The sequence below is a fragment of the Mustela erminea genome, chromosome 9 (genome assembly GCF_009829155.1).
Source record: "Mustela erminea isolate mMusErm1 chromosome 9, mMusErm1.Pri, whole genome shotgun sequence".
Lineage (NCBI taxonomy): Eukaryota > Metazoa > Chordata > Mammalia > Carnivora > Mustelidae > Mustela > Mustela erminea.
Window position 1 is genome coordinate 4,875,080 of NC_045622.1, and position 12,776 is coordinate 4,887,855.

The 12,776-nt window shown below is 40.9% G+C and overlaps 1 protein-coding gene across 6 annotated transcripts in view; it reads right to left on the reverse strand.

Moving 5' to 3' along the window:
- Window positions 1-12,776, reverse strand: part of CWF19L2 (CWF19 like cell cycle control factor 2) — a 200,743-nt gene that overhangs the window by 172,422 nt on the left and 15,545 nt on the right. For all 6 annotated transcript variants that reach the window (XM_032360568.1, XM_032360569.1, XM_032360566.1 and 3 more), the window contains one exon: window positions 12,051-12,170. In XM_032360568.1, the coding sequence (XP_032216459.1) occupies window positions 12,051-12,170 (120 nt within the window). The remainder of the gene's footprint in view (window positions 1-12,050; window positions 12,171-12,776) is intronic.

Consider the following 12,776-nt stretch of genomic DNA (forward strand, 5'->3'; position numbering starts at 1 on the left):
AAATTTTTTTAAAAAGCTTTTAAAAAATATTCGTGAGCTGACAAAAGAGTACAGAATCTTCAAGGTACAAAATTTAAGTTCAAGGTGAATGTAGAAGATAAGCAAAACCATAAGGATTTGATTTTTAGTTTATACCAAAAACGATTCCATTACCTCCCTTCTTAGACTACCACAAAACCTCCAAGGGTCTATAATCAAGGAATTTCTTCCAGTGGTCTTGTGCAGATACTCAAAGAGATATACTTGACAAGAGTCTAGACAAACTGTGAGATACTATGTGAAAATATACAAAAGTAAAAAAACTGGATGTATAAACAACTACACCAATCAGTAAGAAAAAGACAACCCTAAAAACAAATCAATAAAGCACATAAGCAATTCATACTTTAAGAAATATGGACCAAGCAAGACGGTGGAGAAGTAGCAGGCTGAGACTGCTTCAGCTAGCCGGAGATCAGCTAGATAGCTTATCTAAAGATTGCAAACACCTGAAAATCCATCGGCAGATCGAAGAGAAGAAGAACAGCAATTCTGGATACAGAAAAACAATCACTTTCTGAAAGGTAGGACCGGCGGAGAAGTGAATCCAAAGCGACGGGAAGATAGACCCCGGGGGGAGGGGCCGGCTCCCGGCAAGCAGCGGAGCAACGGCGCACAAAATCAGGACTTTTAAAAGTCTGTTCCGCTGAGGGACATCGCTCCAGAGGCTAAACCGGGGCGAAGCCCACGCGGGTTCAGCGTGGCCTCAGGTCCCGCAGGGTCACAGAAGGATCGGGGGTGTCTGAGTGTCGCAGAGCTTGCGGGTATTGGAACGGGAAAGCCGGCTACAGAGACAGAGCCGACAGTAAGCTCACAGCTCGGTGTTACCTTGAACTGGTCGCAGGCTCGGTGAGCTCGGAGCCCGGCCGGAGGTCAGGCAGACGGGAGTAACTGGGCGCTGTTCTCTGAGGGCGCACTGAGGAGTGCGGCCCTGGGCTCTCGGCTCCTCCGGGCCGGAGACCAGGAGGCCGCCATTTGTATTCCCGTCCTCCGGAACTCTACGGAAAGCGCTCAGGGAACAAAAGCTGCTGAAAGCAAACCCGAGCGGATTACTCACCCCGGCCCCGGGTAAGGGCGGTGTAATTCCGCCTGGGGCAGAGACACTTGAGAATCACTACAACAGGCCCCTCCCCCAGAAGATCAACAAGAAATCCAGCCGAGACCAAGTTCACCTACCAAGGAGTGCGGTTTCAATACCAAGGAGAGCAGCAGAATTCCAGAAAAGGAGAAAGCCAAGCACGGAACTCATGGCTTTTTCCCTGTGATTTTTTTTTTTAGTCTTGCAGTTAATTTAATTTTTTTTTCTTTTTCATTTTTTGTTTTTTTTTTCCTCGCCTTCGGGTAAAATTTTTTTTTTTTTAACTGTTACCTTTTTCTTTTTTAACGATTTTTTACTAGTTTATCTAATATATATATTTTTTCTTTTTTACATTTTTCTTAGGTGTTTTCTTTTTTTTTAAATTCTTTTCTTTTCTTTTTTTTTTTTCTTTTCTTTTTTTTTTTTTTTTCTTTCTTCCTTTTTGAACCTCTTTTTATCCCCTTTCTCCCCGCTCACAATTTTGGATCTCTTCTAATTTGGTTAAAGCATTTTTTCCTGGGGTTGTTGCCACCCTTTTAGTATTTTACTTGCCCCTTCATATACTCTTATCTAGACAAAATGACAAGACGGAAAAATTCAACACAAAAAAAAGAACAAGAGGCAGTACCGAAGGCTAGGGACCTAATCAATACAGACATTGGTAATATGTCAGATCTAGAGTTCAGAATGACAATTCTCAAGGTTCTAGCCGGGCTCAAAAAAGGCATGGAAGATATTAGAGAAACCCTCTCGAGAGATATAAAAGCCCTTTCTGGAGAAATAAAAGAACTAAAATCTAACCAAGTTGAAATCAAAAAAGCTATTAATGAGGTGCAATCAAAAATGGAGGCTCTCACTGCTAGGATAAATGAGGCAGAAGAAAGAATTAGTGATATAGAAGAACAAATGACAGAGAATAAAGAAGCTGAGCAAAAGAGGGACAAACAGCTACTGGACCACGAGGGGAGAATTCGAGAGATAAGTGACACCATTAGACGAAACAACATTAGAATAATTGGGATTCCAGAAGAAGAAGAAAGAGAGAGGGGAGCAGAAGGTATACTGGAGAGAATTATTGGGGAGAATTTCCCCAATATGGCAAAGGGAACGAGCATCAAAATTCAGGAGGTTCAGAGAACGCCCCTCAAAATCAATAAGAATAGACCCACACCCCGTCACCTAATAGTAAAATTTACAAGTCTCAGTGACAGAGAAAATCCTGAAAGCAGCCTGGGAAAAGCAGTCTGTAACATACAATGGTAAAAATATTAGATTGGCAGCTGACTTATCCACAGAGACCTGGCAGGCCAGAAAGAGCTGGCATGATATTTTCAGAGCACTAAACGAGAAAAACATGCAGCCAAGAATACTATATCCAGCTAGGCTATCATTGAAAATAGAAGGAGAGATTAAAAGCTTCCAGGACAAACAAAAACTGAAAGAATTTGCAAATACCAAACCAGCTCTACAGGAAATATTGAAAGGGGTCCTCTAAGCAAAGAGAGAGCCTACAAGTGGTAGATCAGAAAGGAACAGAGACCATATACAGTAACAGTCACCTTACAGGCAATACAATGGCACTAAATTCATATCTTTCAATAGTTACCCTGAATGTTAATGGGCTAAATGCCCCTGTCAAAAGACACAGGGTATCAGAATGGATAAAAAAACAAAACCCATCTATATGTTGCCTCCAAGAAACTCATTTTAAGCCCGAAGACACCTCCAGATTTAAAGTGAGGGGGTGGAAAAGAATTTACCATGCTAATGGACATCAGAAGAAAGCAGGAGTGGCAATCCTTATATCAGATCAATTAGATTTTAAGCCAAAGACTATAATAAGAGATGAGGAAGGACACTATATCATACTCAAAGGGTCTGTCCAACAAGAAGATCTAACAATTTTAAATATCTATGCCCCCAACGTGGGAGCAGCCAACTATATAAACCAATTAATAACAAAATCAAAGAAACACATCAACAATAATACAATAATAGTAGGGGACTTTAACACTCCCCTCACTGAAATGGACAGATCATCCAAGCAAAAGATCAGCAAGGAAATAAAGGCCTTAAACGACACACTGGACCAGATGGACATCACAGATATATTCAGAATATTTGAACCCAAAGCAACAGAATACACATTCTTCTCTAGTGCACATGGAACGTTCTACAGAATAGATCACATCCTCGGTCCTAAATCAGGACTCAACCGGTATCAAAAGATTGGGATCATTCCCTGCATATTTTCAGACCACAATGCTCTAAAGCTAGAACTCAACCACAAAAGGAAGTTTGGAAAGAACCTAAATACATGGAGACTAAACACCATCCTTCTAAAGAATGAATGGGTCAACCGGGAAATTAAAGAAGAATTGAAAAAAATCATGGAAACAAATGATAATGAAAATACAACGGTTCAAAATCTGTGGGACACAACAAAGGCAGTCCTGAGAGGAAAATATATAGCGGTACAAGCCTTTCTCAAGAAACAAGAAAGGTCTCAGGTACACAACCTAACCCTACACCTAAAGGAGCTGCAGAAAGAACAAGAAAGAAACCCTAAGCCCAGCAGGAGAAGAGAAATCATAAAGATCAGAGCAGAAATCAATGAAATAGAAACCAAAAAAACAATAGAACAAATCAACGAAACTAGGAGCTGGTTCTTTGAAAAAATTAATAAAATTGATAAACCCCTGGCCCGACTTATCAAAAAGAAAAGAGAAAGGACCCAAATAAATAAAATCATGAATGAAAGAGGAGAGATCACAACTAACACCAAAGAAATACAAACTATTATAAGAACATACTATGAGCAACTCTACGCCAATAAATTTGACAATCTGGAAGAAATGGATGCATTCCTAGAAACATATAAACTACCACAACAGAACCAGGAAGAAATAGAAAGCCTGAACAGACCCATAACCAGTAAGGAGATTGAAACAGTCATTAAAAATCTCCAAACAGGGGCGACTGGGTGGCTCAGTGGGTTAAAGCCTCTGCCTTCGGCTCAGGTCATGATCCCAGGGTCCTGGGATCGAGCCCCGCATCGGGCTCTCTGCTCTGCAGGGAGCCTGCTTCCTCCTCTCTCTCTCTCTCTCTCTGCCTGCCTCTCTGCCTACTTGTGATCTCTGTCTGTCAAATAAATAAATAAATAAAATCTTTAAAAAAAAAAAAAAAAATCTCCAAACAAACAAAAGCCCAGGGCCAGACGGCTTCCCGGGGGAATTCTACCAAACATTTAAAGAAGAACTAATTCCTATTCTCCTGAAACTGTTCCAAAAAATAGAAATGGAAGGAAAACTTCCAAACTCATTTTATGAGGCCAGCATCACCTTGATCCCAAAACCAGACAAGGATCCCACCAAAAAGGAGAGCTATAGACCGATATCCTTGATGAACACAGATGCTAAAATACTCAACAAAATACTAGCCAATAGGATTCAACAGTACATTAAAAAGATTATTCACCACGACCAAGTGGGATTTATTCCAGGCCTGCAAGGTTGGTTCAACATCCGCAAATCAGTCAATGTGATACAACACATCAATAAAAGAAAGAACAAGAACCATATGATACTCTCAATAGATGCTGAAAAAGCATTTGACAAAGTACAGCATCCCTTCCTGATCAAAACTCTTCAAAGTGTAGGGATAGAGGGCACATACCTCAATATCATCAAAGCCATCTATGAAAAACCCACCGCAGATATCATTCTCAATGGAGAAAAACTGAAAGCTTTTCCGCTAAGGTCAGGAATACGGCAGGGATGTCCATTATCACCACTGCTATTCAACATTGTACTAGAGGTCCTAGCCTCAGCAATCAGACAACAAAAGGAAATTAAAGGCATCCAAATCGGCAAAGAAGAAGTCAAGTTATCACTCTTCGCAGATGATATGATACTCTATGTGGAAAACCCAAAAGACTCCACTCCAAAACTGCTAGAACTTATACAGGAATTCAGTAAAGTGTCAGGATATAAAATCAATGCACAGAAATCAGTTGCATTTCTCTACACCAACAGCAAGACAGAAGAAAGAGAAATTAAGGAGTCCATCCCATTTACAATTGCACCCAAAACCATAAGATACCTAGGAATAAACCTAACCAAAGAGACACAGAATCTATACTCAGAAAACTATAAAGTACTCATGAAAGAAATTGAGGAAGACACAAAGAAATGGAAAAATGTTCCATGCTCCTGGATTGGAAGAATAAATATTGTGAAAATGTCTATGCTACCTAAAGCAATCTACACATTTAATGCAATTCCTATCAAAGTACCATCCATCTTTTTCAAAGAAATGGAACAAATAATGCTAAAATTTATATGGAACCAGAAAAGACCTCGAATAGCCAAAGGGATATTGAAAAAGAAAGCCAACGTTGGTGGCATCACAATTCCGGACTTCAAGCTCTATCACAAAGCTGTCGTCATCAAGACAGCATGGTACTGGCACAAAAACAGACACATAGATCAATGGAACAGAATAGAGAGCCCAGAAATAGACCCTCAACTCTATGGTCAACTAATCTTCGACAAAGCAGGAAAGAATGTCCAGTGGAAAAAAGACAGCCTCTTCAATAAATGGTGCTGGGAAAATTGGACAGCCACATGCAGAAAAATGAAATTGGACCATTTCCTTATACCACACACAAAAATAGACTCAAAATGGATGAAGGACCTCAATGTGCGAAAGGAATCCATCAAAATCCTTGAGGAGAACACAGGCAGCAACCTCTTCGACCTCTGCCGCAGCAACATCTTCCTAGGAACAACGCCAAAGGCAAGGGAAGCAAGGGCCAAAATGAACTATTGGGATTTCATCAAGATCAAAAGCTTTTGCACAGCAAAGGAAACAGTTAACAAAATCAAAAGACAACTGACAGAATGGGAGAAGATATTTGCAAACGACATATCAGATAAAGGACTAGTGTCCAGAATCTATAAAGAACTTAGCAAACTCAACACCCAAAGAACAAATAATCCAATCAAGAAATGGGCAGAGGACATGAACAGACATTTCTGCAAAGAAGACATCCAGATGGCCAACAGACACATGAAAAAGTGCTCCATATCACTCGGCATCAGGGAAATACAAATCAAAACCACAATGAGATATCACCTCACACCAGTCAGAATGGCTGAAATCATCAAGTCAGGAAATGACAGATGCTGGCGAGGATGCGGAGAAAGGGGAACCCTCCTACACTGTTGGTGGGAATGCAAGCTGGTGCAGCCACTCTGGAAAACAGCATGGAGGTTCCTCAAAATGTTGAAAATAGAACTGCCCTATGACCCAGCAATTGCACTATTGGGTATTTACCCTAAGGATACAAACGTAGTGATCCAAAGGGGCACATGCACCCGAATGTTTATAGCAGCAATGTCCACAATAGCCAAACTATGGAAAGAACCTAGATGTCCATCAACAGATGAATGGATCAAGAAGATGTGGTATATATACACAATGGAATACTATGCAGCCATCAAAAGAAATGAAATCTTGCCATTTGCGACAACATGGATGGAACTAGAGCGTATCATGCTTAGCGAAATAAGTCAAGCAGAGAAAGACAACTATCATATGATCTCCCTGATATGAGGAAGTGGTGATGCAACATGGGGGCTTAAGTGGGTAGGAGAAGAATCAATGAAACAAGATGGGATTGGGAGGGAGACAAACCATAAGTGACTCTTAATCTCACAAAACAAACTGAGGGTTGCTGGGGGGAGGGGGTTTGGGAGAAGGGGGTGGGATTATGGACATTGGGGAGGGTATGTGCTTTGGTAAGTGCTGTGAAGTGTGTAAACCTGGTGATTCACAGACCTGTACCCCTGGGGATAAAAATATATGTTTATAAAAAATAAAAAATTAATTAAAAAAAAAAAAAAAGAAATATGGACCAAAAAAAAAGAGAAAAGATCTCTCACAGTAATCAGACAAATGCATATAAAAACAATGAAATGCCATTTCTCACTCATTAATTAGCACGACAAAAATTTAAAAGTTTGGTCATACAGATACTAAGTATGGTAAAGAAACATACACTGTTGGTTGGGGCACCCGGGTAGCTCAGTAGGTTAAGCATCTGCCTTTGGCTCAGGTCATGATCTCAGGGTCCTGGGATGGGGCCCCACGTCAGGCTCCACACTCAGCAGGGAGCCTGCTCTCTTTCCTTCTCCTTCTGCCCTTCCTCACCACCCCCCAATAAATAAATAAATAAATCTTAAATAAATAAATAAATCTTAAATAAATAAATCTTAAAAAGAAAGAAAGAAACATACACTGTTGAGGCAGTATAAGCTGTTAAAATCTCTTTGCAAGTATTTCTAAAAGAAGATAGGTGCGTATCTTACAACTTAGCAATTCCACTTCTAGATGTGCACTAGGGAGAAGTCCAAACACACGTGAATGAGGAAATGCGCACAAGGACCTTCACTTAGCACTGTTTATAAATAGTGAAAAACAGCAAACAATGCCAATGTCCACAGACTGGCACAAGAAATGGACATGGCATAGTTAGGTGATGAAAGACTACACAGTGATTAAAAGGAATGAACCAGAAATAAACTATATCAATATAAATCAATCTCTAAAACACACTCAGGCCTTCTAGTCAAAATGGTTTATGAAGGTTCTATTCATCACAATCTCCTTGCTCAGGACAAACAGAAAAGATACACAAAATATAAAACATACTAGGGCGCCCGGGTGGCTCAGTGGGTTAAAGCCTCTGCCTTTGGCTCAGGTCATGATCCCAGGGTTCTGGGATCGAGCCTGCAATGGGCTCTCTGCTCAGCAGGGAGCCTGCTTCCCTTCCTTTCTCTCTACCTGCCTCTCTGCCTACTTGTGATCTCTCTCTATGCCAAATAAATTAAAAAAAAAAAAATTTTTTTTTAAATATATATATAAAACATACTTCAGTTCAGAACAAGATAAACATCTTTGTGGACAGAACAGAACAGAAATGCAAAATGGAAAAAAAAAAAAAAAAAGAAATGCAAAATGGTAAAGTGACCTGAACCACAGGCCTTACTGGGCTCTATGTGCGAGCAGAAAGTAACAGCCCTTAGTTCAACTGGTGTAAGATGATCAACACTACCAGCGCCCCAGAGAAACAGGAATGGGGCCAGATCACCACATGAACACAAAGACTGTGGTGGGGACACGTCCTGAGTGCAAAAGAAGGTTGAGAGACCAATATGCATCTCTATAAACGGTCTACAGACTAAGTCTACAGATACGTGCTATCACCCATAGATTACAGAACAGTCCGGGCAGAAGAGGCCCAGACAACAAAAACACAGCCTTGAGCATGTGTTTACAAACCTTTCTGTGACCTTCAACTAAAGAGAAATTGAATGTGTGTGCTTGCATGTGTGTGTGTGTGCGTGCATGCATGTATGTTTGTGTGTGTCTAAAGCAAAGGTTTTAGGAAACAAAATGAGGGGTGCCTGGGTGGCTCAGTCAGTTAAGCGGTAGCCTTCAGCTCAGGTCATGATCCCAGGATCTTGGAATCCAGTACTGCATCGGGCTCCTTCCTCAGCAGGCAGCCTGCTTCTCCCTCTCCCTCTGTCTGATGCTACCCCTGCTTATCTGTCTGTCTCTCTCTCTACCCCCACATCTGTCAAATAAATAAATAAAATCTTTTTAAAAATGTACAAAGAAACAAAATGTATCTTTGTTACATGTAATATATGCTGATAACTTATATATTTTTTTTAAGATTTTATTTACTTATTTGAGAGAGAAAGAGACAGCAAGAGAAGGAATACAAGCAGGGGGAGTGGGAGAGGGAGGAACAGGCTTCCTGCTGAGCAGGGAGCCCAACACGGAGCTCGATCCCACGATCCTGGGATCATGGCCTGAGCCAAAAGCGGACACTTAACGACTAAGCCACCCAGGCGCCCCTGATTTTATATTTTTAAGTGTTAACTGCAATAAATCAATTACATGACCTACATTTTGAAACACACCAACCTAGAGCACAAAAGAAATGATATCCTGAAAAACCAGAAGAGACATAAAATCAGCACACTTCACACTGAAGCTTCAGTTAAAAACCATCATCAGGGACCCCTGGCTCAGTTGGTTAAGCGGCTGCCTTCGGCTCAGGTCATGATCCCAGTGTCCTGGGATCGAGTCCCACATCGGGCTCCTTGCTCGGCAGGAAGCCTGCTTGTCCCTCTGCCTCTGCCTACCACTTTGTCTGCCTGTGCTCACGCGCTCTAACAAATAAATAAATAAAATCTTTAAAAATTAATTAATTAATTAATTAAGAATTAAAAAAATAAAAACCATCATCAGACTTTTTCCCATTATCTTCATTTTATCCCCATCTCCATAACAAGAATCAACATATGATTCTAAGGAAAGGGCCATTATTTCAGTTAAAGAGGAAAAATTTCATAGTGCATATCAAGTTAGGCCTTGAAGGATAAATAAGATGCAGACTTACAAAGAGAAAGGGAATTCCCTTAGAAAGCACCCGATGAACAAAGATGCAGAGACAGGAATTTGCAAAAACATGAGGGAATGTAATTACACTAGTTTGGTTGGAGTATGAATTACCCAAGAAAAAGAATCCAAACCAATGTGTTTGGACTCTATTCATAGCAGCATTGGGGTGGGAGGGATGGGGGGGATTAAAGGAGAAGAGTAAATATGGCATCTTTCTTTTCCATGCAAGCTCTGAACAAGTTAAGAAATACAACTAAACCTTAAGGAAATACAAGACAAAAACTAGCTCTGTTGCTAAAGAAGACTAATTTGGAAGAGACTTTTTCTTTCAGTAAAAACCAAATGGGCCTATTAACTGAACAGCACAACAAGGCAGACTTCCCCAAGTACAGTCAGCGCCGTGCCAACCCCTCCTCCCCTCACTCCCCACATGGGCTCTGGAGCCAGCCTGGTCCATAAGCAGGGAGCGCAGGTATGCCCAGTGCATTCCTTCCAAATTTTCCGAAAGAAAGTTCACTCCATGTCCTCAAGGACAGAATGAGAAAAGAGTGTGACCCAAAATACCCTAGTGGGGCTTCTTCTACCAGAAAGGAAACATCAGAAATGGTTAAGGCAATCCCCTTCCCTTGAATCACAAGGACTTCTAAAGAGAGTAACACCATGATCAGAGCTGTACTTTGAAAACATTAATCTGCCATTTGTCATAGGATGCTAGGTGAGACATGAAGAGCTTCCTGAAATTGCCCGCACAAGAGTAAATCAGGGCCTGAACCTTACTAATATCTTACACGATTCTTCATTCCATGGGCCGTCCTCAGCTCATCACACAGAGGAACTCCACTCCAGTACAGATGAGACGACTGAGGCCCCCAGAGAAGACACACCACTAACAAGGGCACTCCAGCAGGAACGAAGAGGATGATACAAAGGCAAAAGACAAAAACTCCATAGGCAAGTAGATCAATGGATGCCGGCTCCAATGAATCACAGAAGTTCATATAAGAGTTTGTAAGAAAAGATTATGTTAATTAGAAAACCTGGAATTCAAAGCTGGAAAGGTGGTGAGATAAGAACAAATAATTACTGTTTCTTAGGAAAATGAAGATGGTTTTTATGTAATCGTTTTTCTAAGAATAACTGGTCACTACTTCAATCTATTGAAGGTACTCAAGGTTTTACTCTGTTCTGTGGTTTGACATGGAGAACAGGCCTGACCAGGATACAAACAAAGCATAAGACCACAACCCAGGGTTACCCTAACACGCCAAAATATCAATGCCTACCAATGGCAGGGCAGGATTTCAGAAGCAAGCTTGTCCCAGCCTGGGAATCCCAACTTCCAGACCTCACACAGCTCCCCCGCACACTGGTCATCCCCACTAGTGCTCCGTTTACTCTCCCTCTCTTCTCTGAAGATAAGACTCCAACTGTGTCAGGTCTCAGAGACAAAGATATGTTCCAGAACTTAGTCAAGAATTTAGTCATAATCCCTGCCCTCCAATGCTCCATGTGAACAGCTGCTTAATTAATAAGTCAATCCCATGTATCAAATCTCCATTTTCAGAATTAATATTAAATGGGGGGTGGCAGACAGAAAACAACCCTGCTCACAAGACGCTTACTATGATCACTCTTAACCTTTTTCATTTATTGGTCCCTCTATGGTGTGTTCAAGGTAAACTCTTAAAGATGATCTTCTTGTTCACTAATTTTCTCTTTAGCTGTATTCAATCTGTTGTTTGCTCATTTACTGAGTTTCTCATTCTAATTCCAATTGTGAATTTTTATTTCTGTAAGTTCTTGTTGGCTCTTACCCAGATCTGCCTTCATAATAATCTTTTATTGCTTACTCGTATTTCCATACCTCCAGTTACTGTATAAAGCTATTAAATACCCCAACGGATAAAGGCTCTTTGGGTCTGATTCTACTGTTCATTATTTCAGATGACTGCCACGCATGGACGGACTATCCTTATATTTTCATGTATTTTGTGATTCTAGATCATAAGAGTTCTTCTGGGAAACCCGTGATGCCGAAATCGACAATGGGACCCTCCAGACAGCATTGGCGTTCACGCCCACCAAGCACTTCAAAGTACTTGAAAAACTAAGTACTTCAACACAAGAATATTTCAAATGAAGTCTCACCTTGAAGAATTTCAGACCACACAGGCAGCACAGTTCAAGCCAAAACCCTTGTGAATCCAAGCTGTGAACCAAACTCAATATTCATCCAATTATATGTGCCCTGGATCTGTCAATCTAGTTCGGTATTAAAATGGCTTCCTACAGGAGATGCATCTTTAAGAATTTCTGCCCCATTTCATAGTTGTCCCCACTAATGCTATTAAGTACCGCAAAAGATAATATAATATTTCACAAGTAAAACCGCATTTATATAAATATCTCATTGCTGATTAAAGGCAAATTAGAAGTTAAAGCATTCTCAATACCTTACCTGTTCCAGGGCTTGGGTTTTCTCTCTCTCTATTTTCCTCATAGCCTCCTTGTCAGCTCTGAGTGACGATGAGCACACAGTTTTAACAGACATAAAATCAACCGTCATCCACTCATCTCTCTTTAAAAAAAAAAAAAAAAGTTACTTCAATCTACATTGATTAGAAGTGAAAAATAAACACTTGGCAACAAGAGCAGGCACAGTGGAGGCATGTGCACCTGGCTCAAATCCTACATCTGCCTATCCTGATGCAAGTTTTCTAGTCCCTCTGCGCCTTAGTCTCTCTCCTGTAAAACAGAATAAATTCCTCCCTTTTAGGACTGTTTTAAGGAGTAAAGCAGAGAAAAGATTTAAGGCACACAGTCGCTGCCTGACACAGAACAGGCACTCGAACACCAGCTCCTTCCACCTTTCTGCGCTGCGGCCAACAGCGTATAAGGTGCATTCTCACAGCGGCAAATGAAAGACAGCCTCACATCTGTGAACTCTTCAACTCTAAATACTGCTAACGGGAATTATGACATGATCTGGTGAAGAGAAATAAAAACTGAGCGAACTCTACTCACTCAGATACACGTAACGGTACAGAGCTTCAGGACATGAGAGGAACATGATGCTTTTCTAGCAACAACCAGGGGGAAGAAACCCTCTGGGGGACCAGAACAGGGGTCAGTACTCCCTTTCTCACGAAGAAGTACGGAAGTCTGAAGACTAAGCAAACAGCGT